Source organism: Megalops cyprinoides, chromosome 16 (genome assembly GCF_013368585.1).
Source record: "Megalops cyprinoides isolate fMegCyp1 chromosome 16, fMegCyp1.pri, whole genome shotgun sequence".
Taxonomy (NCBI): domain Eukaryota; kingdom Metazoa; phylum Chordata; class Actinopteri; order Elopiformes; family Megalopidae; genus Megalops; species Megalops cyprinoides.
Window position 1 is genome coordinate 15,252,544 of NC_050598.1, and position 27,855 is coordinate 15,280,398.

The window sequence follows — 27,855 nt, forward strand, 5'->3', positions numbered from 1 at the left end:
TTATACAGCTGTTTATTGAGGCAATATGGGTTAAGTACCTTGCCCAAGGGTACAACAGCAGTGGCACTGGGAAGCAAACTTGTAATGTTTTCAGAACTGTTGTCCGACATTTAACAGGCATTTCGTGCAGGTATATAAATAGATAATACATCTCTGTTCATACCTGCATCCCTGCTAAATCTGAAGTACCTCTTTTGCCAAGAACTTTGCAAGAACATCACAAGAATTTTACAATTTTAACTTCCTCGTTTTTAAATATTTCCCAATTCCCCTGGTCCTCTCTTCCCGTGCAAGTGGGCGGAGGATCTCAAATGAACTGGCTTGTTTAAACAGTTTTATTTATATTAATGTGACCTTTCCATGTTTTCCTCCGCATGACAGATTGATAAAACCAGGATAAAACAGCTCCGAGCTGACAGGCTCTATTTTAGCTGCGGTTGGAGATAAGATAAACACCGGAGCTCAGATCCATCAGTTTTTATAACCCAAAATGATGTGCCAGATGGTTTGGAACCCATGATCTATGATCAATAATCTTTGTAGCTTTGCAACTGTACCTCAATATGAAACCAGTTGGGAGTTGGGATCAATTCCATTTCAGTTTAATCAGTTCATTCCCTGAATTGAATGATTTTAAATGGAACTGACCCATACTCTGTATAAAACAAATTTGTATGTGACAACAGTATAACAATAGACATGGCATCTTAACATTTGCTCCAACATTTGCACATATTTTTATGTGCTGTGACATATTATAGTGGTGTTTTCTAGAGCTCGGTAAACCTTTGGTAAATGCAAACTTAATATAAAGTTGCCAAAGGTAACAATCTGTGGAATTCGGGTGTTGTATGACAAGATCTGTTATTTTTCTTGTTTCCTTTTTTTTTTGTCAAAAGCCTCAAATGGAGTGCACCGTGGAAATTACCCCATCACTCATGCTGGACATTAATACCGGCACACCCTTATTTGTTGAACAAAAAAAAAAACATCTGCAGAACTGAAAAATGACATTTACAAAGAGAGCCCTGTGTTAAAAGCATTTCACACATCGTTCAGCAATATAACTATGGAGTCTCGTCTCCAAGAGTGGCACATGATATGTATATGATTTCCTCTTGCAACCGAGCAAATGCAGTTTCTTGTTGATAATGTTGGTATGAGGCTATTTTATTCTGTCCTCCTGTGCTGGTGGTGACGTTGTTTGTGTTATCTTTTTTTTCTTTCTTTCTCCTACATGCTGTCCCAACCTTGCTTTACACTTTGGATTGCCGCACATCCTTCCACTCCATTTTAGTGTTCTGCAAGGCCTGGGTCTTCTTCTCATCCACCTGTACATAGTCCACTCTGTGTTCATCGGTAAGCAAAGCCTTCTGGAACGAAACAGTAAGGTTAATAAAACCTAAAAAATATGCAGCTTGCTAGCTAGTCTTAATTGTTATGACTGTTATACTTAAGTATGATAGAAGTAACATTTCTTAAAATCGTCTCTCAAATATAAGTGCACAGTAGTTTTGTGGAAGAAAGGCTTTTATGTTTTACTATTAGAAAATTATGCTGAAAACACTTGGTGTTGCTACTTGGTATGAAGTCATACTGTGCTGCCCACTGTGTGTCCACACAGGAGTTCCACTTGAGTATATAATGAAAAGTATTGCACTCTGCATGGTTACAGACATGAATGTGTGCAGGTACATCTGTATATGGTCTATGGCTGATATTCCTGCCAGTCCATCTGCTTCTTGCAAAGCTTATGCAGGCAGTCAACCCAACACTGAGCTGTCAATGGTGCTGGGATATGTGGAGTACTATAGAAGGCTTTTCACACTGCACTTAGCCCAGGGCTAAGAGCATTCTTAGAATCTTCTTAGCCCCAGGCTAAGAAAGCTTTCACACTGGCACAATCCTGGTACATTCCAAAGTGGGATAACCCCGACTTTAGCCTAGGGCTTGCTGGCTCTGCTCTGGAGCAGGGTTAGCCCCGAGTTTGCGAGGTTATCCCCTGAAAATCGACTAAACACGGGGCTAAAAGGTGCCAGTGTGAAACGGGACTAAAGTCAACAATGGACTTTGCGTCACGTTTTTGTTGTCCAATCACACGACGTCTTCATCACGTCATGACAGTATGCTTGCTTTATGTTTACGTTGTAACATTTTAATGTTGCTGCTTGCTGTTAAGTAGTCACGCGTCATTCTAGAATGTAAATATTAGTCGCGTGTTCCAACGGACATTTAACCCAGGGCTAGTAGAAGTGCAGTGTGAATCGTATATCCTTGGTTTTAGGTATATCTGGGGTTAACAATGTGTGTGTGCGAAAAGGGGCTGAAAAGGGAGTTATCCCAGGGTCAACTCTTAGCCCAGGGCTAAGGATAGCAGTGTGAAAAGCCTTTTGTTTGATCCACCATAAGTAACAACACACTAAGTATAACCACATTTTCGCCAAACTGTTGAACTTATTTCAAAGTCAATGAAACAAGACACATAATGATGCCTCAGTTAGCTTTAATCAAATAATAGGTGCAATCTATATATTTTGTTTTAATTTGGCAAACACCTCAACATCACCATGCAGCTTCCCTTCCAGGTATGCATAAAAAGGTCTACTGCTGACCAGAAGAGGATGGATAGAAATATGTATGGTGGAAGGTGTGAACAGAATGGAGATGTTTGTGACCAGTTTGTGTGGATGGGGAGACCAATGCACAGGATTTTGTCAGGGGTCTTACAGTGATTTTTAGTTATTTGCAAATGCTTTTTGTTTTGCTACTTTGGATTGGGAGGTTTGCCTTATGGCAATATATGTCTGCACTCTCACACAAAACAATTTGGTTTCACTAGCTATTTCCCTTTTAAAACCACTGTCATCAATATACCAATATAATTTTTATCCACTGAAAATTGTTGCAGGTTAGTGAAAAAGTGTCAGACTGACATGCCCTCTTAATAACCGCAGCAGCAGAAATTGTGTAGTTGAAAAGCTGTATTAGGAGTTAGATCCATCTTGGGCAAAGAACTCAAGTTAATAGAGTACAGATTAATGATGCTTTTTTCAAGCCTTCAGCCTAATATAGTGAGTAGATGGAAGACATGTTTAGTGCTTTTCTATGGGTTTGGTCTGAGATATATCACTGTACCATTTCAGCAAGTGCATCAGCAATATTTGAATGATTGAAGCCTCTGTTGTGCCAACTGTTAAGCAATAAAATGCATTTTAAAGGAATGAAACCTATAGTGACTAAGTCTGTGTCCTGGCAACCAAATATTAATTTCAGATTAATTATTAGGTGCAGTAAGAGAATAATACAATATTTAAATATATTTAGTTTACATATATTTTATATTTAAATACATTTTAAGCTAAATATTTCATTCAAGATTATGTAATTTTGGTCCATTTCATTTAACATCATACAGTGTCGTCTATAATCATTCATACCGCTGATTGAATAGTAACGACAAAAAGAAAATGATATGAAAAGAAAAACATGTAAATATGTAAACATGTAAAAAAAATGTACACAATATATTGCATTTCCATCTTAAAAATGAAAACTGTTATACTTCAGTCATAATATGATTGTGTACATCAGCTTCAGATTGTTCTCAGATAAAATGTAATTCCGGAAATCACAAGGGTCACACTTGTTCAATTGTTTTGGAAATGTTTTAAATTTAAATCAAAAACACATGTACATCAGCATTAAGAAGCTAAATGCAAGCTTCTGGAAGCATATAGAGGCATCCAAAGGCCTCCTGTATTCCACAGGTGGAAGAGAGAGTCACATCACATCACAGTGCCACCAATGTTTCATTCACAAACCACTAATAAAGAACATTCTTATCACCTGATGCCATGATTACCATGTTGAGAATATCTTGGTGTAGTTTTTCTTTACTGTGTATATAATGGCATGGTTCTGTGAAAATGCTCAAATGGTTCTGAATAGTCAGAAAAAGCATTTAGTTGGTCGGGGGCGGGATGGGCTAACCTTTACTAATACATGTGTCATTTCAGGCTTCACACATAAAATACGAGTAAAGCCGATTAGGACTGCAAAGAACACGTGTAGGGTACTAATCACTTTAACAAGGTGTGCCATTCTAAACATCACTGAAGCAGCCTCCCTGGGGAGCTATGTGCGTGGTGCAGAGAGTGACTGTGAAACACATGTAGAGGCAATTGTAATACCACTCCTGCAGCATAACGTCAGAGAGACAATTCTTTCGGCTCTCAAGGAGCAGTTGCCTGGATACGGCCATGGCGCATATAAAAACAGGCAGGTTCTCAAACATAATTGAAAGAACAAAGGATAAAGAACACCACATCATGTACAATCCAACTAGAGCACAAAGCTAGGATAAGAGGGATACATCCAAATGAGGTCCTTGTAAACAAAAAGGCTTTTTAGAGAGCAATTTCTGTGTGTAACCCACAAATGCAGTTTTCTTATAGTCTCTTCCATGCTTACCTTCTGCACGGGTGAAGGTGATGCTGGGTTGAAGTCCAGTGAAAGGTAGTCCAGGTTGGATTTTTTGGGGAAGCAGAGAGTGGTATTGCCATTGGGAGGTAACAGTTGCTTGGACTCCTGTGATTCACAGAAGAGACAGACCAGGTTAGCTTCTCCTGTAAGTAACCCTAGGCACAGCTCTGACATGCCTGTCTGTAAATGACTGCCCTTATCTGAGTGGATAAACCTTATTTCTCTAAGGCCCAGGCTCTGCAACTGCTTGTGAGGCACATACTGTTCTCATTTCTAAAGGAAGATAACCACCGGAATGATTAATCTTTCATAAACACCCTCAGGATATCATTCTAAACCGTATTGTTTGACACTCTTGAATTTAACTTTTGGTGTAGTGTGGTGTGGCCTAATACACTTCTCCCCGTCCTCCTTTTTTATATTTACGTGGTTTGCTCTGTCAATTCTGTGAAGAGACGGGGCACTTTTGCACATTCTTAGAATCTAATTAAGAGGTAAATTGAGAGGCGGTATGGAAAGGCATGAAGAAAAATGTGAAATTGAGGAAAATTCTGTGAGGCATGGCTCTTCTGAGAAGACCAGATGGAACTGGTGCCACGGAAACCAGGATGTGGCAGCGTCCCTTACTCAGCACAGGCCTCAGCGAGCGCCGATTCCATTTCACAATCTGCAGTCAACGCTGACCTGCCAGATTCCTCTCTGAATAAACCAGACCCTCCTTAAACACCTGGGAAGTACTGGGTATTCTCATTTACTCCAAATGGCCCAGCTCTTGACACACCATCACCTCTGCATGCACACGGTAATATGAAACTTGCACAGTACAGTTCCATGATAAACTGAAAGTGTATATGAACATAGAGAGTGTGGGTGTATAGCAATAATAATATTCATCATCATCATCATCATCATATTTAACAAATTGCATTTTCATGGATCTCACAGAGTGAGGGGAATCATGCTGTATAACAGGATGGACAAAAATGTGTGTTTTGATGCTCTCTGTGAGATCTCTTTAAGCACTGAACATTTCTCCAGCCTACGTTAAAGTACACTTGTACACATCAAGAACTCAAATTCTTTTTATATATTTTCAGACCTGCATTCAAACTTACCACAACATGCTTTCCTCCATATCTTTGAATAATGAATCAGATCATACATGATTTTTTTCAGTTTCACAGGGACTTACTCATAAAATCGTCAGTATGGGAAAAAGTAAGTTGTTTGGTTATTAAACAAACAATTGTGTTTGTTGTGTAGTTTTTGTAACAGTTGAGGAGTAGATTGAATCACTCTTTCAGCAGTTTAACAGCCCTGCTACCCATATATGTAACAGCAGTGGGTCATTACACCTATTACCTCCTCTTTGTTTTTATTGAACGGTGTACATTTCACTGCCTTCAGAATTAAACAATTCAGACAGCATGACAGCTGGATCCAGTGCTGATGCAATAGTGTATTTTTCCAGGGTAAGACTCTGGTGGAAGCACAAGCCATTATTTAAAATAATATCTGAGGCTAATTTTAGAGCAGTTGAACTTTGGTTACCCCAGACAGCCAGTCTTCCTCATCCTCAGAAGCCCCGCCTATGCCAGGTCCTCTCTCCAGTGAAAACCAATGAGTTGAGTTTCTGGGTTGGAACAAACACAGAGAACAACAGTAATAACAGGGTTTAACACTTTAAATGGTCATGAATGTATACAAGTACTTACAGATGTGGGCACAAAGATGGAAGCAACTACCCATTTAAAACAAATTTAAAGCAAGTTATAACAAATTTAGAATTGCACACCTTGCACTCACTTACACCCTCAAATGTGTCATAATGAGTTGTGGAATGTTTTGTTGAAAGCAAGTTTAGGGAACCTCAGTCCTCAGTAAACAGATGACTGATAGATGAGATTTTAGTACGCTACTCCTCGTAATAATGACTAATTACATTAATATCTTTATATGAAATAAAGTGATTGTTTGATAGCATATTAGGTCATAATCAATCATTAATCAGTAGTCACAATTACATGGTATAAGTTATATTTGAAATTTGCAGGAAATTGACCTATATTTAATTGGAAGCTTTTATTAACTGCTTTATTTTAGTTGAAGTTAAACGAAAAGTTATTCTGGCAGACAGATTTTCAGTCATTAAGAAACATTCATGGACTTAATCTTTGTTATATAATTTTAGCTTCATATCAGCCTTGGTAAACCGCATGGCAAGGCTAGATTTGAGTTAGCCCAGGTGTGGGGTCCAGGGTGGACCCTGTGACCAACTACCACTTGCATCCTCTCTCCTGGGCGGTAACGGTGGTCTAACTGACTGTGCTGCTTCGGGTCTCTAGAGCACGTGCAGGTTCAGGATGGATGATTTGGACTTACCCTGGCTCTGTCAGTGTCCGTGTCAGAGACAGGTGGAGTGGACACTCGCTTATGGTGGATAGGCCCCGCAGATCCAGTGGAGGAGGTCTTGCTGCAAACCAGAAAACAGGCAAGAAGTTTGTGACAAAGCTTGGGGTAAAGGCATTGGCTGGAACTTCTACCTCTCATTTTTCCCTTTCCCTGTTTTCACCTACCATCTGATCCTTTGCACCTGTTTTTTGTATTGATCTCACTATACACCTTGCCTGAGTATGATCATTGCGGGGGTACACTGTTCTTGTTGATTGTTTAACCTAAGGAACATGTGCAATTAGTTAACCAAAGACAGCCAAACTGGCCATTTGGCTGATGAGCCACACCTGCCTAATTAACTGTCTTTAAAAGCAGGTTTGTCACTGCTTGTCAGTGCTTGGCAATTGGATTTTTTGGGGGTTTGAGGTTTTAGGAATGAGTGAATGAATACATCTGTAACATTTTCCATCTGTTGTTTTAATGAGTGGAGCACTGGGCACAGTTCTAGTGATGCTAACAAGAAAGGGCCATGATTAATCATGATTAATTAAATTTGGTCATTTTTTCAGTAAAAAGGGTCAAATAATTTGTTAGGTAACATTTGGCCTTTTGTTGCTACTAAATATAAATAGCCAATTATTAAAAAAAAGAGAAGTTATACCACAGTGACCTGACAGTGCTGCATTTCAGTTTTAATTTTTCACCAACTTAAAGTATTTTAATTAGATTTTACTATTATTAATGTTATATATGTACAACACACACAATGGTGTAAACCTGTATTGTAGTTATGCAGCATATTCTGTTGATAAAATAGCTAGGTACCAGAGCCCTGACACAAAAGGTAGTTGATAATTTGGCAGGGGACCTGACTGGCCAGAGTAAAAGAATATCTTTGTCATACATTGTGCTCATTATAAGATGTGTTCCTAGCCATGTGTGCTAGCATCTTTTAAATAACTTAATTGATATGGATTCACAGCTTGAATAACAACTTTCCCCTCTTACATCATCTCTAACATCAGCCAAATGGGGCCCAAAATGTATATAACAGCCCACATCATGTTACATCAGCTGCACAATTTATAACAGGCAGTGGTTGGATGATGACATGTTGGAAAAACCAGTTGCTGTTCTGGAGAAGCACAGCAGAAGCCAGAATGACTGCGCTTAAATTGTGATGACCTTCCATTCTCCTTCACAATGAGGAACTAATTCATTTCCCCTGTGGGGGCTGCAGTGTCCTGTCCTTCAGTGCTGTAGAGAATCATTATGAAGGACATGAATCCCTTCTCACCTCACACATTTCTCTGGACCTCAGTTTTGCCTCTGTTCCACTGAGGTCCCGTGATGGATGATGAAAATGACCACTAACTATGTGGCCCATCCGTCTGTGTACGGATAGCTGCAGTACAATGCTGGTTTTTGTCTCAGCTGAACTCTTGGTTAATTAGGTGTCATTAGGCTGTTGACATTGACTTTTTGTATTGAGTTGTCTTTATTTAGCAAGTGTCCTATTTCTTTTTACAGATATTAGTTTTTGATTGTATGTGTGCTCTAAATGGGGTAAATGAGTAAAGGCATGGCATGGCATCTGTAAGTTATTTCTGTTTCTATATGAAGTCCAAATTTGAAAAAAAAATTGAATGTTCACTTTTAATTATTAATAGTAATTAGTTCAATGGGCCCAATTGTTACTAGGGGGACCCCTGAGGGATATTAAGAAAGCTGAATGTTAACATTGTTTATGTTGAATAAACAATGTTATGTAAGCATAAGCACACCTCCGAAGAGGTGTGCTTCATTCAGGCTCAGGCTCAACTGATTGAGATCTCAGCTGGAGAGAGAATCGGCATGCACAGGGCACCCCAAAGAACAGAGAAAAATTAGATCAAAAAACAATGATACCAAACATTTCACACAGGACAGCTTGTGAAAAATATCCTCCAATGAGTGCCCACTTCAAAATGGTGCACCCTGGGCCTTTTAGTGCACAAAAATATGTGAATGTGAATGTATCGGAGACTTATGTTCCCCTCACTTCTGAGGTCCTGCATGACTGCTGGTCGTAGTGAGATGAGCCTAAAGTACTGGCGATTCCAAATAGGGCTGGCGATTCAAAACAAAAAAACCTTCACATAAGAATGCAACATTGATTAAAATGGAGACTATTAACAATCCTAAATTAGTTGTTGATACCAGGAATTGTAATTTTGACTAGTAAAAATAGAATTGTTGATGTCAAGAATATTGAGACTTATAAGAATAGTAGTTTCATGTATAATAAAATTATAAAATATATAATAAAAAATATATATATATTATACAATAACTATATTCTTAATCAAGAAAATTTAGTTGTTAATATCATTTAGTGAAAAGTATATTTATGATATAAAGAATTATTTTTTTACATATATAATATCATTAAATTTTAATTAAAATAATTATGATTGAATACCAGCTAGTTACTCTGAAGGATTAAAGGTTAAAGTGGTTGGTCATCAGAGCAATACAGACAGTGCACAAATGCACCAGTCTGTATGATCTCATGTTCTGTATATTTGCTCTTTTGCCATGTCTCCCTCTACCTGTGCCCTGTGAATGCTAAAAAGGCCTCCTGTTTCCATTAAATAATAACTGAAATGTCATGGCTGAAATGCCATGTTTGCTGTGCAAAAAATACAAATGAGGGAAGGTCTATTTCTGGCCAGATCTGCTGCAATGTTGGCCTTACCTCTCCTGCGCGGCTTCAAATCTCGGTTCACAGGGGGCGGCTCCAGGTCGCAAGGCAATCCGCGCAGTGGGGCTGGAGGAGGGGGCTCTGGTTTCCCATTGGACAGAAGGAATTTTACTGACGTGGGGCTCATGGGGATGTACCCATCTGACTCATTGTTCACAGTGGAGATAGGAGGGGAGGTCATGGGTATATAAGAATCTTCATAGCAGTCTGCTGAATTTGGACTGTAGGCAGGGGTCAGTTGAGGCTGAAATAAGAGCACAGCACATATACAGTACTTAAAACATTTTGCATGCTTATATATATTTTTTCTATTGACACCATGCCCATAGCCCCAATCAACTGTGTGTTCTTGAGGTTATTTGAATGCAACTAAATCAAAATTATTGTTCCCCCAAGGGGATTAAGGAAAAATGTTAAGGACTTTGAATAGTACTGCAGATTTGGCCAGCTGTACTACAATCATTTCATATAATTGTCCATCCATTCATGTCTGTGTTTAGCTGGATATATCAAATATGACTTAATGAGCACAGACATAGGGATGGTTCCTTACCAAATTAAGGCTTAGTCTTTTGCTCCAGCTTCTTACGGAGGTATTATCAAATTCTCCTAGAAGTACAAAAGAAAATCATCACAGAGATAATTTTTCATCTCATACATCAAAGTTACTGAGGTCTATGCAAAGATATGTGGCATGACAGAAGGCACAATCAATGGAAAACCTCTTTAAATCTTTGTCAAAGGTATAACATTAAAAAATCAAGAGAGACTATACAGAGATGATTTTCAAGCAAAAATACAAGTGACAAAATATTTTCTTAACTGCTCAAAGTAACTGCATTGTAACCGAATGCACAGAAACAATGTAACCTGTCCACCATATACACAATTAACATGTCTTCTTCAGCTTCAGCATAAGGTTTATGATTTTCAAAAAGCCTCTGTAGTCTTACAGTAATGATGCAGAAGTGGTTAAGGTCTAAGATGGGGAATCACTCACGGTCCCTCAGGGTATCATATTTAATTTCAGGTGATTTATTTCATTACCTGGGGTAATATTTTTTACATGTTATGTTTTTATACAAAAGGATAGTGAAGCTACTCAGGGTAAGTTCCTTACATATGTGAATGACAGCATTACTCTTCCTGTGATTCAAACCAGCATCCTGGTGGTTACAATCCCAAATACCTAACCTCTAAGCCAGACTGTACCTTTTCGGTCATGTTCGAGTCCTGACAGGGAGATTCTCCTGTGGTTGGGGGCTGGCTGAAGGGTGAACAGCCCCTCACCATCCCTCAGGGTCATGTGGTTTAGACTGTTATCCACACGTCGCTCAGAGAAGCGACTGGGCTTGGGGGGCCGAGGAGGGGGGGCGTGGCCATCCATGCTCCCTTCTGGGGACAGGGACGAGACCGGCTCAAACTGGAAAATGTCCGGAGTGGGCGGGAGCATCTGGGTGGGTGAAGTGGAGGAGCAGGAAGAGGAGAATTCAGACAGCCTCTCCAGTGGCGTGGAGGGAGTGCCGAGGGGGGGTTCTGATGGCCCGACCGAGAGGAAAGGTGAGACTGTCTGACTGGTGAGGTGAGGTGACAGGAAAACGTCCTCGATGTCCGATGAGTTCTGCTCGAGGGACCTCTCAGAGTTTGAACAGCTGTTATATGAACAGAAAAAAAAATTATTAACATTGTCTTATTTAATTAGCTCTGATGTCTGATATATCCAAAGGACTGTAAGTGTAAGGACTGTAAAAGTAGCAAATCATTCTTTTGTGAACAAAAATATTTAATTGAAAAATCCATTTATGTAAACTTCACATTAAGTAATTCTTCATCAACTGTTTAATACTTTCTGATCAATTAAATCTCTGTAGTCTGTGCAAATGACACAGTGATACAGCATTGCGTTCGGTCATCTGACAGCAGGAAATTGGTTAGGAAGAGCCAGGATGTGGGACTGGGTGAGCCCAGCCTCTGACCTACACTGTGGAGCAGCATGAGGTTGGGAGGGAGGCAGGTGCCTGATTTGGTGGTGACTTGCCTGGTGATGCTGACCCTCCCTGTCTCACACTGTGAGAGGATGAGGTAGTCAGGGGGAAGGCTGGACTCTGAGTTGCTGCGGCTGTCCTCAGTGGTGTTGGCTTCCGTGCTGAGCTCATGGCCGGTGACCCGAGACGTGTGGGAGGAGCTGGTGGGCGAAGGCTGCTGGGAAAAGCTGTCTAAGTCTGTGGTGTGCGAGAGAGAGAGGGGGAGAAAGAGAGAACGAGGTGTTTTTCTTCGTCGAATGGAAATCTTATTCCAAAATCCATTTGATACTGTGTTATCAAATTTTCAAACAGCATAATGTAAAAAATAACATACATACATACACATGTAGAAATGTATGGAGTAATGACCATGTAAATTTTCTGTAGATTTTCAACATTATTATGATTATTATTGTGTTTATAATGCCATCCACAACTCCTTTATTAGGCAATAGAACATACACTTAAAATGTATTTACATAAACAAACAGCTGGTGAAAACAAGGAATAACAGGTGTGTACACTTAAGCAACACTACCTTATAATAAACTGTTGCATCAATTCCATTCCATGTTGAATGGGAACTACATTTCAAATTGGTCAGAAAATATAGTAGCTATCTTAGTCATCATAGCAAATCATGAAAAAAGTCAAAAAGAGTAATCGATTAAAATACAGAGCAATTAAAATGCAGAGACCATTAACTGTGGTCAGATGTTCAAGGGCTTATGTATTTCAGGTTACTGTTTACTTGCAGTATGTTTACATGTGAAAACACACTTCCATCAGTGTGTCAAATATCACAATATATGAGTTTGTATGCATCCACTGTGGATTATAGGCCAGTACATTTACAATGGTCAAGTTATATAGTTACTAACTAATTGTCATTTGATCAATATTTCATTTGAATGTATGTATTTGATTAAATATTGAAATTAAACCTATATTTTTTTTTCATAAAAAAACTGTCTTTGGCTTCTAGTTTCTTGTGAAATGACTCTATGTACCCTCTAAAAGAAATTACTTAGATATTCCAGCAGAGGGAGCAGAACTGATACTTACATTTGCACTCATTACATACCATTGTATATTGAAGGCCTGATTTGGGTGCAAGCTGGGTCAAATTGATTTATGATTCATGTATCGGCAAATTGATTTCAAGATCTCCATAAATGCAACAGATAAAACTGAAAGCCCTATGTTTATTATTTTGGTACACCAGCAGAACATGTGTACAGTAGATGTAAATATCATCGGCTATCAGCCTCTTCAGCAACAATACAGCTCAGCATTGGCAGCGGGCTCCCAGCCAGCAATGACACCTAGTAATGAACTGTCTCTCTGCAATGATTAAAACTGGAGATCATAAACTGGGGAAAGCACAACACTGCCATCCATTTAACTGCATGATAGAACAGAAAAGCACAGCCCAGCCAACACCACTGCAACCCCTCTCCCTTTGGTTCAAATCAAAGTTACCTTGGCCAGAAGGACAAAGAAAATGGGGGCCACAGTTCTTTGAAAAGGTGATGAATTTAGTTGAACAAGTGCATATTCATTCCATTTATCATTGTCAGGAGCATATTCAGTGGAGAATTCTCATGTCCTTACATCTGACATTCTGAAGGTGCAATAATATAATATAATATTATGTATGTAATGTCTCTCATTAATAACATTCCATTAACAAGAACAGTGATAATATTAATTATTAATTGGTATGATGTTTGTCTCACTTTTCCTTTGTTGTCCTCTCTATCCCCAGGTGCTGGGAGTAACATTATTCTGCCAAAGCATGCTGCCATCAAAAACCCATTAAGGGAATAAAGAGGCTGTGGACAAGTGTGACATCCCTGACCAGTCACAGCACTAGCCCCTGGGTTGGCAGGGACCTGAACCGTGATGTTATTTAACATTTGCTGCGCGGCATGTTTCCAAGGCTGTTAGCTGCACGGCGCACCGGGGCATAAACTCAGATGTGATGGAGTGTGAGATCTCATGCGGCAGGTGGAGGAGAGGCCGGTATTGTCTGGGACGTCAGCCTGCTCCGGCTGTTGAGACTGATGCGAAGGAAAACGGATACTCCCTCTGCTGGACTGGCTCAGCACTGCCCCCCCTCATGCAGCTCTGCAATTTGCAGCCGATCACCCTTCCCAGAGCCATTGTCTAATTCTCAATCCTGCTCCTGGGCCCCCCTGCTCCACACGGTTTCCATCTTTACCTGCTCTACCTACCTGGCTGAACTCATCAGTGGCACTTATGATTAGCTGAGCACACCTGAAAGAGCATGTTAATCACACTAATTTCAATCAGGTGTGTTTGGAGCAAGGCTAGATAGAAGATATGCAGGATGGGGAGGGGCTCCAGAAGTAGGATTGAGAAACACTGGTCTAAACCCTTGAACAAAATTGAATATAAAATACAACTACCTGTGACATCAGAATATCCTTTTCTTGGCAGCAATGCCCCAAATTTATTTCATAAAAAGATAAATAATTGTTTAGAATCTTAAGTATCATAGCACTTAAGCAAGAATTTTATTAACAACACACACACACATACACACACACACACAATAAATACATGAGAAGATAAATGCCTATGAGCATTTATATCACCAAAACTGGCCTTTCCATGGCCATAGACAGATGGAGAAAAACCATCTGCCCTGAGAGTAGATTTGTCCTGTGGCTAAATCTGTAAAAACAAAACATTACAGACAGCAGGCAGACAAAAAGACCAAAGACTAAACACTACTGGCACTACTCAAACCATACAAACCTCTACTGGCAAAAAATACATTGGTCATCTAGACTACTTCAAATTTACAGTCGCTATGGAGCAAATTATGACTAATAGTGCTGAATATGACCGCCTGCAGGGCAGTCAGGGCTGGTTTCTGAAAAATGATCAGTGGTTCACCTTGCACATTTAAAACGTATGACTAAAAGGACCTTAAAATAAATCTGAAGTCACTCTGCATTTAAAGTATGCAATTGCTGATATTGATTCAAATCAATATCAAGTATGCATGTCTTGATGTGGGAGGGGACAGAGGGTGTAGAAAATGTGTTTTTTTTTTTTATTCCTTGAAATCAAAGGAATATCATCATGCTGAAACAGACAGCCAAAAGTACTCAGTACTCATCAATATTGAATGGCCTCTCCCTGTAGGGATAACACTCATGTATACTCACAAGGATACAATGCATATGCTCTGTGCCTTGTGATAAAATATGGGGGGGTCAGGGGGGGTTCAACCCCTGATGCTCAAAATAAAGTAAAAGGGTTCATGACAGCTGGCTCTTTGAGTCAGGGCTGATTCCTCCCACTGTCCCAGTGAACTGTCAGTTACCATTCTCATTTAGGCACTTACACATGGGCCCAAAGGGACTGCCATATGCTGTAATTTATGCATGAAGTATGTCATGGTCTCAGGGCACTGTGGTTAAGTGGTGGGCTGAGTGCTCTTTGTGGGGGGTGATTCAGCAGTTGTAGATGGGTAGAACATTTTTAGAGTGGTCAAGAGCATGACGGATGGATTTGAGTGTCTTACTAGCCTTCCCACATAGGTCAGTTGACTCTTACCTTCTGCTTTTGCATGCTCAGCAACAGTGTTATAAAATACCAATCCCATTCTAAATAAACCAGTACTTGATGTTTTGGCTAATTATAGATGTGTCTAATGTCACAGCCTCCCATGGAAAGTTGTGCAAAAGTTGATAGCCTCTCATCTACTATTCCATGTTATTAAGGAGGACACTTAACTTGTGTTGAACTAAACTATATTCTCCCCCCAAAATTGATATCATTAATGGTGTATTTTTATCATATATATGTGTCAGGTATATGTTTGTGCTAATAAAAATCCTTACTTTCCGTTTACAACTGTAGCCATACATGAACTCATTCCTTCAACTCCACTACAAACCAGTTAAGTATGATTGTCATTGGCTGTTTAATTGCACGTGTGGCCACCCAAGGATTTACGAGTGTCACCTATGCCAATTAGTAATTAGCCTGTGATTAAATACAAGTGTGTGGATGGAAAGAGGTGACTTTTTTCAAAGGTTTGTTTGCTGTGGCTGTTTACAAATAGCTGACATCTCATCAATGTTGTACACAAATTATTATTTTTTTTTTTAAAACAAATTTCTACTTCAAAAATAACTGACCACTCCTGATTACTTTAAAATTCAACAAAAAAAAAATAAAGGAATACTTCCAAACAACAACACCATCGTAACATCAACATGTCATATTTGGATAGGCTATTAGTGGACACGGGATTCATTTTCATGGTGGTGCTGAGGGCATACAAATACACTAACAAACTAAACCTTACCTCACCTATGCAGTTGCAAAATTTAAATCTTGTCTTTTAGGAGATAACGAGTTGGAAAAATTGCAGTACTCCCCAACTAAAAAGTTCCAAAACTGTGGACATGTTTGCTAAAACACCCTGTCAGTATAAAAGCATTCCAAGCATGAACAATGGCTTTGGAATTCTTTATACTATTTGGTAAGTTGGATTTATTTCACATATTAAGAAAATCTGTAAAGCGCCTTTTTCATAGTAGGAGCACTGCTAAAACCACTGATGCAGAAAAACTCATCCATGCCTACCCTTAATCTGAAGAGTGTGATATTGGAACATGTTCATGCAACATACTCTCTGGGATTCAGATGAACTAAATCATATACCTAGGAATGATATTATTTGAAAACATTAACATGTGTAGCATTTAGAAAGGCAAAGTAAGTATAGCACAGTAAGTGCAGTAAGTAAAAATGTATAGATGGATAAAATTTTAACCTATGTAAGATAAATGCAAAATGACAATATTGCCGTGTAATGTAAAGTGACTTTTAAAGATTTATAATTTAGCATGAGCACCCAGATTATTTGAGGAATTCAAATTGCATTAAAGAAGGGGACAGATAAAAGAGGGGAAAAAAATAAATGTTCCGCCACTTAAACTGTTCAAATAATCACAGAACAAAATAACAGAGTGGCACTTTAGAGCAGACTGTACAACACAAGTGAGTGAGCACAAAGAATCAGCTACAGACAGACAGAATTCACCAACCCATTCCATGCTTTCTTATTGGGCATCAAAGTAAAGTGCAACAACAAGGTTCTGTGCAGCATACAAGGCAAGGCTGAGCATTCATCAGCGGGGCATATTCAGATTCATTCTAATTCTTGTCATGGCTTCACTGCTCGACCACAATCTGTCACTGTCAGCATCAGTTTCTCAGCAGGGAGAGATGCCAGTGAGTACCAAGAGTTTTGATGAGAGGTGTAAAAAATTAAGCTTTCCCTACTGATGTGAACTGAATGTGTGAGACACTGTATTTAGCTGCCAGGCATTTAGAAATATCTATGTTCATTAAGCTGTTTAAGGAGTTATTTCTTTGCTTTTGCAAAGAATCATATTAGGTGCTAATATCAATCAATACCAATCTATATTGGCATCTAATACACACTTTTAGCACTGCTTTCACTATAAGCTTTTCAAAAGTCTACTATTCCTTCTAATAGCAATGCACATAAGAATATTTCTGCATAAAGTCAGCATAAAATTGTATCAGTGAACATTTCTCATTCACCTTAACCTATGCATAAATGCCAGCTTTAGTTAAATAAAAGATATATTGCATTGATTTTGATGATCACCAAAACTACAAAACTGTGTTTATGATGTAAAAAAGTAACAACCAATCTCTACATCAATGATGCTATCAAAGGTAAAGACTCTCGTCTCACCCCTACATATAGGAAGCTAATCTACCATGGTATTCACAAAATGTATGTGTCAGATAAATTTTCTGTACAGATTCATTTTCTGATATTGTCTCTCACCAGAAAAGTCTGCCGACATCCGTGTACCACTGTCTTTAAGTGAACTGGAAATTTCCTCTAGAAAATCTAATGAAAAATCAGCAGGTTCCCAATGCTATTAATATTATCAATGGTGTCTTGAGATCTCAACTCAATACTGGGTACAACATAAACTCCTTAGCTAGCTAGAAAATAAAATGTAATCCTGGCCACTGTTGAGCCTGTATTTTCAGCTGCTATGACTGAAGATTTCCCTTTTAGGTGAGCATGTATACGTGCATTTATATAAGGGGCTTATATTTTAGCACCGTACAACATTGTACTGCAGCAGTCCGTCCATGGCAATCCATGGCTACCTACTGCTAAACACATTTAGCAGTCACATGACCTGAACACTATTTGACATAATCGTTCAGGCCTTGCCCTGGGTATGCACATTTCAGCAGCATAACAGCCCTACTGCTGGTCCAATCTGAGTATGAATGAATCAGGCTCAAAGAAATATGCCACAAGTCCCCTTACCTGCCTCATCATCCAGAGAACCAAAGTGGCAGATCTGACTGATGTTACGCACCCAGCTGTTCATCTCCTCCTCTGTCTTAGCAACCAAGTAGAAGATGCGGGAGGATGTCTTGACGATGAACAGGTGCTGGAACTCTCTCTTTATGAGCCGCACTTCTTCATGCCTCTGGACCTGGCACTCCCTCAAGTCGATGGTGCGGATGGGCTTCTTGGAGCTCTTGCCGCGGTAGTACTCCAACACGTCTGGGTTTCCGCTCATACGGCCCTGGCGCAGCACGAACCAGCGCTTTCTCCATGCCTGGGGGAGGTGAGAGGTGGTGAGGGTGTCACTGATGTGCCTCACAACCCTGTATGAAGTTCAGCTTTCATTTTCTGAGGCAATTCCACACTAAAGCTTGGATTTAATCTCATGTAAAAAAAATGCAAGGTTGAAGCAAGGTAAACAAATGTCACATCAGAATTTATTCAAAGTCAGTCACTGACATGTTTCCCACAGAGTTCACTTGATGTATTGTTGTTATAGAAGACACAGCATGACAACAGCCCCCCCACACACACACACACTCACACTCACTCCTTTCTCTGTTGCATAAGAGGTCCAGTTTGAGGAGCACATAGGTCATGTTCATTTTTTTTTTTTTAGCAGAGTCCACTGTATCAAATATTCTGAGGCCTGTTAACATATGATCTCTGGCATGAAAATTTACATTCTATTCAGTTCTGCTTTTTTGCTTATCATGTAAAGAGGATTTTTGTTTTTAAAAGCCTTGGTCAGTTAACTGCCTGTCCTCCCTTTTACCACAGATTTTCAAAAATGCTTGCCGTTGGAACCTGAGGTAAACTTGTTCTGGGGAACTGTGTCACATTTCCCAAAAGAGGAAGTCCTTTGTACACAACTGATGTTTTGCCTGTAACTAGCCAAAAATGGCTGAGCTGTAATAATGTAAAGGGGATTTTTTTTGTCAAAGCATTTGTTTTATCTCATTTGAGAAAAAGGAAAACTGTGGAAATTTTCTTTAGCTTTTTATTTATATCTTAGGCAGTGTAACTCAACTGAACACATACCAGCCAAGCAGTCCAAGCTAGAGTCATACTTCACTTGATTAAAAATGACTTCATTCTGCACCTATGAGCAAACACTGAGATCTGCGCTTACCATGGTTGCTGTATGTTAGGCTTTAAAAGTACACCTTAACACTGTTATTTTCTGGGACTAAAAATCCCACCAGAAGAAATCAGGTAAATGTAGGTGAATTCCCTAATCAAAGAGGGTGAAATGCAATTTAGTAAACGTTTTGGTCAAGCAACCTGCGTCTTTTATGCTGTGACGTTCGGAAAGCCTGGCTGATGGCACTGCTGGTCACCCCGCAGACACCACGAAAGGTTGCATACAACCACATTCGTGCCCTCACTCAGTGATGGAGCACACTAACAGGGTGCTAAAAAGCTGGTGTGGTGGATGTGTTGGGGCACAGCAGACAGTATGCTTTAGTACACAGCATAAATGGTGTGTGAGATGACATCGGTCCACTGTTTTCTCCGCAATATGGCCATGAAACACAGCATTCGTTCGCCACCAGATGAACGGCAATGAGAGGACTGTAACTGTGCACCTTTTTACCCCTGCTTAGTGCTAAATCTGTAAAGTTTACTCCTACATACTTTCTATGTGCCGGATCCAAATTTATGTATTATCTTGCGTCAATAACGTTTGACCAGCGATTTCATAGTATTTATACAACAAATATAATTGATCCAAATTGATTGTGATTCTGAATTGCCAGTAGATTGTAATTTTTTTTCTTTGACCAGCATCCTATTGGTATTACTAATCATAAAAGCTGTGGTTTTTGCAGAAATAAAATCTGGGCCAGTTTTAGGTTAACTTTCATATTAGTAAAACCATGTTCCCTATAAACTTACACTAATTTTATTCATGGTTCAACAAATGTTATTTCGTACAGGTTCACTTCCATTTTCTATTACTTCTTTTTAATTTATGCAGCCTATAAAAATGATGAGTGCACCCACCTTGTACTAAGTGGACTGATTCAAATGACAATTTTCACATTAGTCATTTGAATATTTACTGAAGCGTGGCAGCTTAATTATGTTCCTTAGTCAAGGGTACAAATGGCTTCAACCCACAAACCTTGGTTACAAATTTATTTCCCTACCACCTCGCAGCCCTTAGGGAGACTGTAAGTGGACATGTGATGAGCAGACACTTGACTGTGGAGGGGGCGAGATGAAAGCACCATACTGTAGACTGAGCAGAGCTTGTGCCACTCTGCTCTGATGGAGCACACACTCACTATTGTGTCTTCTCCCCCTCCTCCCAAACCTCTCCTAGATTACAGGGTCACACATAAGCAGATGAGTCACAATGAACCTGTCATGGGTACAATCACAGAGGCAGTAGCGTTTGGAATGTCTAGGAAAATTATTTATAGTACTTATTGTCTTAAGTCTTAATTAAGAGGGTCGTTGTTTTTATGAATGCATGGCAAGTAAGACTTGAAACTGTCTTTTTTGTTTCTTTCTTTTGGTGGTAGTGTAAAATGGAGGTTGAGCGAAAAGATTCGAAAACATACTATATCTTGATAAATTTTCTAGATGAACAAGCACTTTGTTCCGATCTGATGCCTCTCTATGAAAATTAAAACATGTTAAAAGCACTCTTTATGCTGTAACCCCTATTTGTGAATCTGCTCATACATTCTCTATAAAAGACTTCATTGAATGTTCAGTGTCAACTACTGAACATAACGATCTTGTATTTGTTAAAGGGTTGTCTCAGTCATGGGATGGCTGATAGCAGTATCAGTTTTGAAAAGCTGTATTGGGTGTTACTTAAATCCAAACTGAAGCTGTAAATGGCACTTTCCTATAAAAGGTACATGAGCAGGAAAAGCATTTCCTCAGTTATAAATGATTTCTGTTTATGTGGGTCCCTTTCATGTTACTGTTAATATATAATATGTAGATGTGCTTTTTTTGGCTTCCAACTTCCCTTACTAGATTGTAGCAAATCTGCCGTCATTGGCTTCCTCATATTTTCTGAGAACTTTGTCTTAAATCACTTCACCTCTGACATGCTGAAGTTCTTATCCAAAGAGAAGGACCATTGTGCAAGGCACACAATCCTTGTTATGATGACATTCATGGGATTCATATAGAGAACCATTTTCTCATTTGAATAAGTTATAATGAAACCCATCTATATTGCCAGTTGTGTCCTTGATTCAAATCAATTGCATCATCAAACTTATGCAACTGTGTTTTGTCTTTCATGCTGTCATACCACAGTGAATATGGAAAAGGCTCAGCTATGCAAAATATGCAGCGTTCCATTTCATTTACAAAGCCAGAAGTCACATGAACTGTAACCCACACTGTAAAGCTTTTGTGAAACTCTGTGAAACTAAATGTGGGACAAAGAAATCCCTACACAGCAGAAACGTTTCTGCAACAAACCCTTAGAAAATCTCACATTTTTCTTTCACTTACTCTCTGCAGAATTTGAGGCATTCAAGTATCAGTCGTAGGGAATGAGCCATATGGCTGAGATATACTGTATATGTCACAAGTAGAGTAAGTTTGCCTGTGGAGGACAGGGTTATCTAAGAAAGAGCAGGTCCCACCTATCTTTTTTAGTTAGGTTGCGCCACAGTGTATTAGAGAAAGTTGGCATTGTTTACTGCATTCACTGTGGGGCCGATTCAGACTTGAATTGGGGCTGATTCACAGATATGGCCACGCAAACCCAGCTTAAATGCTTCCATGAAGAGGTGCATGCTTCTGTTACCATTCAGACATGAGCCGCTTAAGCTTCTATGTGGGAAATGCACATGTAGGGTAGAGCTAGCCCAAATTGAGGGTGTGTCTCATTATTTTCCATTTATTCTGATTTAACACTTAAGTCTTTTCTCTCTGTAACCCTAGTGTGCAGGAAAAGGTCAATTAAGTCATACATACATTCCCTGTAGATACTATGCTTTCCTGATATTAGTGAATTGGTGGTAAAAACAAAAACAAAAGTAAATCATTTTATTGCACCACATTGCACTATAACTCTGCCATTTGAAAGGTGATGTCTATTTAATGTCTATTTGACAAAGAGATTTAAATAGTAGGCATTTCTAGACAGGGTACAGTACTGTGAAATAGCCAACACAGGGGAGAGTTGGAAAGTGTCTCTGACTGCTTTGTCAGTTTATGTCCTACTAGCTAGATGTCTTTGGAGCAAAATTTTACAATCTCCTGTCTCTTGCAATAGCAAAGATGGCGGAGATGATCCAGACACCGTTAGCATTGAGAAATAAGAGTGAAGCACACATGACTGCCTAGACTTATTTAGACAGTGTGGTGCTGACAGTGTTTCTAGAACATTCTATTGGATACAGCAATGATTTAACAAGTTTCTAATCTGTAGACCAGGTATCTGCACTGCAGTCTTGGCTATGCCAAAAAAAAAAAAAAAAATGCAAACAAACAACTTTAGGTAGCCCTCCAGTAACCTTTAGGAAATAGTGGTAACTGTAAAAATTATGTAAAAAAACATTGTATTAACATATTTACAGAAGAAATTACCCATTATTTATACAGCTTTCTGTATAGATGCATATAGATACATACTTGCAATGGTGATACTTTATACCTACTGAACCGCTAAAAGAGAGTTTTCCTTTTACATCAACACCAAAAGTGGTAAAGAGGGCCTCAGGGTCCTTGTGATTGCTTGTGTTGAACATATTTTGAAGTTTGTTCTCTATAAGCCTGATTAATTCTTTTTAATCAGACCACGTTTGGGAATGGCTATTTCCGACTTCCTTTTTCTCGACAGGTGTTGAATATCTGAGCTACAGGAACTGGTGAACAAGTTCCTCTGACTCTGATCGGTAGTCACTTCTGATTTCACCACACCCATGCAATAACAAATCTACTTTACTCTCTCAGATGGCTTCATTTAACCCTGATGAGAGTGTACAAAAAATGAACTCACAGATAAACATGCGTTTATACAAACACAGATCAAAATGATGTCTATGTCAAAGCTGACGCAAATTTTTAATTTCTGTATTTTAAAAATGATCATTTTAATTCTCATGTTAATAAAAGTAATCTGTGTCAAAATATAGCTGTTTACATTTGAAAGACTTGTAACGGTCGTCTTCTCTGAACATCATGTTCGTGTTTTCTGATTGTGTATGATAGATAAATGTCTTTACACTGCACGAAGCCTCTGAGAAAGCCTTTTCTGATAAGGCCTATATCTTCCCTCTGAACCACTGCACAGAAGCAGACAGTTTCAATTTGCAAAGCATTCTTATGCTAGCTCCTAAACTACTCAGGGAAACTCTACTTTCATTCTGTTTTTCTTTGGAAAGAAAGTATAGTGATGTCTTGATAAAAAAAAAAAAAAAAAAAAAAAAAAAACTGAAGTTGGATCATTTGATATTTGAAAAAAAAAAAACATTTTCCTCTGCATACTTCTGATTATTTTGTCTCTGTCACAGTGCAGAGCATGATGACTTCCAATATCAATGTAAATGATAACTTCACAATCTACCACACAGTGCAAAGTTATAGAGCTCAAGCATTTTTATTGCAGCTAATGGTGAGGTGGCTATGATTAATAGTGCATTCAGTCCCACCATAATTGTAGATTGTCCTTAGCTTTGAAAAACAGATTCATTACTTTAATCTTGCACATCTCTTTAAGTATGATGCTATCACAATTAAGTTCACTGGAACTAAAGAAAAACATTGTGTAAGTGTATAAAAACATAATTGCTCAATTGCTCAAACCTACACACACTGCAGTTTTATAACTAATGTATCTGTTTTTGTGACCATCATTTTTGTCTATGAGTTTGTTACAGTTCTTACTGCAATTCAGAGAATGCAGTTCATATTGAAATTCTGTGAGTGTACACATTGGAAATCAGACATTGGCTTAACAGTATTGCATTTATCGCATGGTGTGTCAGCTGCTTATGGGTGATGATAATTGCTGCTACAAGCAGCCACAAGCAGCCGCAAGCTGCAAGTCAATTTCTGACATGCTCAAAATTTTCCCAGAATTGCATTTAGTGTCAGATTTCATCAGCTATGAGAGACTGTCAGCAGCAAATGGAAAAATAAGCATTTGATAACATAATGTGCCAGCAAGAAGAGTCTGTTTTGTTGTAAGCCAATCCTGTAGACTCACATAGAACAAAATGCATCTTACAGAGCCATAGCAGAATACAAAATGCTAAGGCAAAAACACACAAAAGCACAGAGCTTATAGCACTGTGGCAAGACCATGAGTGCACACATGATCCACCTCTAAACACCTACCACAGCAAACCATGTCTGTAATACACGTTAGGGACTATAGCTAAATTACTGAAAAAAAAGAAACAGACACAGACCACAGGCATAATGTATCAGAGTGAAGTAAAGTCCTAAATTGTTGGCAGCATTGGTCACAGTCACAGCATGAGTTTAGTATATGTAAGTTCAATCATCCAAACTTTCCCATTTCAGCGTCCTGGCAAACTAAAATGTCCCACATAAAAGGGCATGATTTTGAAATGATCTGTATTCATTTGTTACTGTATGAGTACCCCCCTGCCCCACACATTTTCCACCTTTCCCTGCTCTATCTACCTAGCTGTACTCATCAATGGCACTTTTGACTAGCTGAGCACACCTCATTTTATCAAGATCATGTTAATCACACTAACAGGTGTGTTTGGAGCAAGGCTAGATAGAAGATATGCAGGACAGGGGGCTCCAGGAGTAGGACTGAGAAACACTACTGTATACTATATACTTTGAGGCAGGTAGTTGGTGACAATCAACGAGTTACCATAGGAACAAAAGGCTACAAAGGGAACAAAATATTTGCCTCATTTGTATTTATTTCCTAGTGAGTAAATAGAATCTCTCACTGTACTCTCTCTTAAAACAAGGATGTTTGCCCTGATATTAGATTGACCATAAAAGGGTCATAAATACACAGCATCATGGTTGTAATTTTACACACACACACACACACACACACACACACACACATATATATATATATATATATATATATATATATATTCAAAGTAAACACAAAGAGAACCTCTCAGTTGTGTTACAATGGTTTAATTAATATTAAAACTGCATTCTGTAGTTTTTGCATAGCTATTTAAGGAATTGAATTTATTTTGAATTTATGCCACAACAACTACTACTACTACTACTACTAATAATAATAATAATGATAATGATAGTGAAATGTGATATCTTTTATGATTTAGGAACCTGGTCATAATTTTAAAAAAAGAATTTGTTTGCAACCACTAATGAAAGCACTAAAAAGACAACGACCAGATGAGTGCAAACATCCATATCAAGTAACCCAGGCTTTCTTTGGAAGCTAAGAAAACATGCAGCCAACTTAATCAGCTCATTCCAGGGAATTTACAAATAACTTAGAATTTGCCGCAGTTACAGATACTGTACCAATGTATTTAACTAGGTCACATGACCAGTGATAATAAATAGTTTTGCCATACCGAGAATCTTAGGACCAATAACAGTTAAAATTATTAGATTTTATTACCTTGTGACATTCTAATGCATATCATATTTATTTGCTGGGATAATATACTTGATATACATTTTACATATTATCAATTTAAACGAGTAGATCTACTGAAGTACTTCACATTAAGTACCTTACTCAGTGGTGCAACAGCAGTGTCATATGCCAAATGACTATGGCTCCCTGAACCTAAAATCATTTTATGTTGATCAATATTAAATCTTTCAAACATAGTGATCTTCCCATCATTTTGATATTCACAATTCACATTTTAGAACAAAAATTCCAATAGCTGAAAACTTAAATGTATTCATTCCTACTATCCAGATCCTGCAGAGTGCAATCTGTATAAACACACAGGTTGTCAGCTTGGCTTGGCCACGAAAGACCTTGTCCTTGATGTTTATGAAAGCCTTCCAAATCTCCAAGTTCATTTAGCTCCAACTCTTCAAGCATGCGTCTCGTCCTTTCCACGGCACCCGCTGTTCTGAGAACCTCTGACACATAAGCCACATCGAGACTGTGTCATGAAAAATATTTTATTTACACATGTTTCTACATACACATGTTTTTATTCATGCAGTTCAACAAGTGCTTACTGTCTTAGTGTGACTTTGCCATATGCTGAGCCTAGTAAGATTTAGAGAATAATATGATTTTACTACAGTTCCAGTCCTTACTTTATGACTTTGGGGGGTTCTGTGTCTGTGTTTCCTGCCCCCCCCCCCCCACCTCTTTTTCTGTAAGTCGGAAAGACTCAGTGTCTGAGACTTTAGCCTGTGGGCGTTTGACCTCTCCTCTATGCGCCTGACCAGTGTGTGAGACACTAAGCTGACCAGTGTTCCTCCAGGGGGAAAAAAAAAGTGTCCCCTTCCTCGGGTTTGGTCCCCCTGTCCTACGACTTTCCCCCAGGGAAAGCCCTGTCCTTCCTGTTGTCTGGGACATCCTCTTTTACACTACAAAGAAACTTTAACCCCCCCTCCCCCCTCTGTACAACACCAAAAATACTTCCAAATGGAATTTCCCATGCAACCCTCAAGTACACAATACGCAACCCCTCCCCACCCCTTGTGTGGTGCATTTGGGTTTTCCTCTCACACAGTGCTCCCGCTATCTAAAAAAAAATACCAACGGTCATCAACGCGTCTGATCCCTTCCAACAGCCTGGCTGTGAAAGAGCTTCCTATGTTTTGCAACACACACCCAAATTTCACAGAATAACAGGCAGTTGCGGCACACAAGGGGCACCCTCCCTCTCCTACAGCACAGCAGGGACCGCCTGTACACACAACCCCGTCCAATGTCTCCTCAGCACCTTGTGTACGGAACACATTGGGTAGACTGGCATTTAGAAAACACATACTGGTTCTTTTATGCTTAACTATACTTCTAGATGATAGTATATGAAATAAGTATGTGTCTGGTGTTTGAGAGTTGCATGTCTTTAATGCACCACATACAGCAATATGAGTCTGTTTACAATGTTATGTGGTTGATGTCATATAAGTGTCGTAAAACACAGGCATGTGAACAGGCTGCAGTTCAAACCAGGTCCATCCATGTAAGAAATTCCACTGAGCAGGAAGATACTGTACGGAGACAATTTATATTCTGCATCAGTGATCAAAAACTGCACTGTGTTAGCAGTGTTCCTGACGCTATGCTACCATGACCCAGTCCGTAAGATGAAGAACTGCATGCACACCGCTGCATGCACAAAAAGGGGGAGAAACAGTAAATCTTTCAATGTCAGATCCAGCATACCCCTGCTCCTTCTATTAAAGGACAGAAAGTGTTTCTGCTGTGTGAAAGATTAGCGTCTCTGCAGCTCTGATGGCTAAATGCTACGCTTCAGTTCAATGCAGGAACTACAGCCACTACGGTATCCTGGTCAGAATGCAACTAAGGAGCACATTACCAATTGTCATGCCACCCCCCACCCCCCCCCCCCACACACACACACACACACACACACACACACACGCACACCCCACACCCACCCCTCACTAGCAGCCCTCCTTGCCCATTTTCTGTACTTACATATCTCTTTAATTTCTTCTCAGGCGGAGATTTGATGAGCCAGCCGGTGCAGACCACGTCTCCGGCGCTCATCCTGATGGCAGAACGCTGGGACACAGAGACTCCAGCGCGCGTGTATGCGTGTGTGTTTGTGTTATTGTTTCTGCTGCTGCTGCTGCTGCTCTGAAACCGTGTAGTGCCACTCAATCGCTGTGTTCTGCTGCACAGCCGTGCCAAA

At 39.3% G+C, this 27,855-nt stretch overlaps 1 protein-coding gene across 2 annotated transcripts; it reads right to left on the reverse strand.

The window, feature by feature from the left end:
• LOC118791161 (GRB2-associated-binding protein 3-like) lies at positions 1-27,842 on the reverse strand. 2 transcript variants are annotated; one of them, XM_036548442.1, is made up of 10 exons: positions 27,639-27,842; positions 18,014-18,311; positions 11,658-11,841; positions 10,832-11,271; positions 10,173-10,228; positions 9,614-9,863; positions 6,865-6,955; positions 6,034-6,115; positions 4,471-4,587; positions 1-1,370 (listed from the first exon to the last, which is right to left on the reverse strand). In XM_036548442.1, exons 1-10 carry the CDS (start codon positions 27,708-27,710, stop codon positions 1,257-1,259), a joined length of 1,704 nt encoding a protein of 567 aa, XP_036404335.1. In that variant the 5' UTR covers positions 27,711-27,842; the 3' UTR covers positions 1-1,256. The 2 variants fall into 2 exon arrangements, with proteins under 2 accessions (XP_036404335.1, XP_036404334.1); XM_036548441.1 differs by having other exon boundaries at positions 1-1,373.
• Between the last annotated feature and the right edge of the window lie 13 nt (positions 27,843-27,855).

Coding starts and splice junctions, on each gene's coding strand:
- LOC118791161 (XM_036548441.1), bottom strand. CDS start 27,710: ATGAGCGCCGGAGACGTGGTCTGCACCGGCTGGCTCATCAAATCTCCG. Junction 11,272..11,657: donor GGGAGGGTCAGCATCACCAG/GCAAGTCACCAC, acceptor TTCATATAACAG/CTGTTCAAACTCTGAGAGGT. Junction 10,229..10,831: donor ACTCGAACATGACCGAAAAG/GTACAGTCTGGC, acceptor TTGTACTTCTAG/GAGAATTTGATAATACCTCC.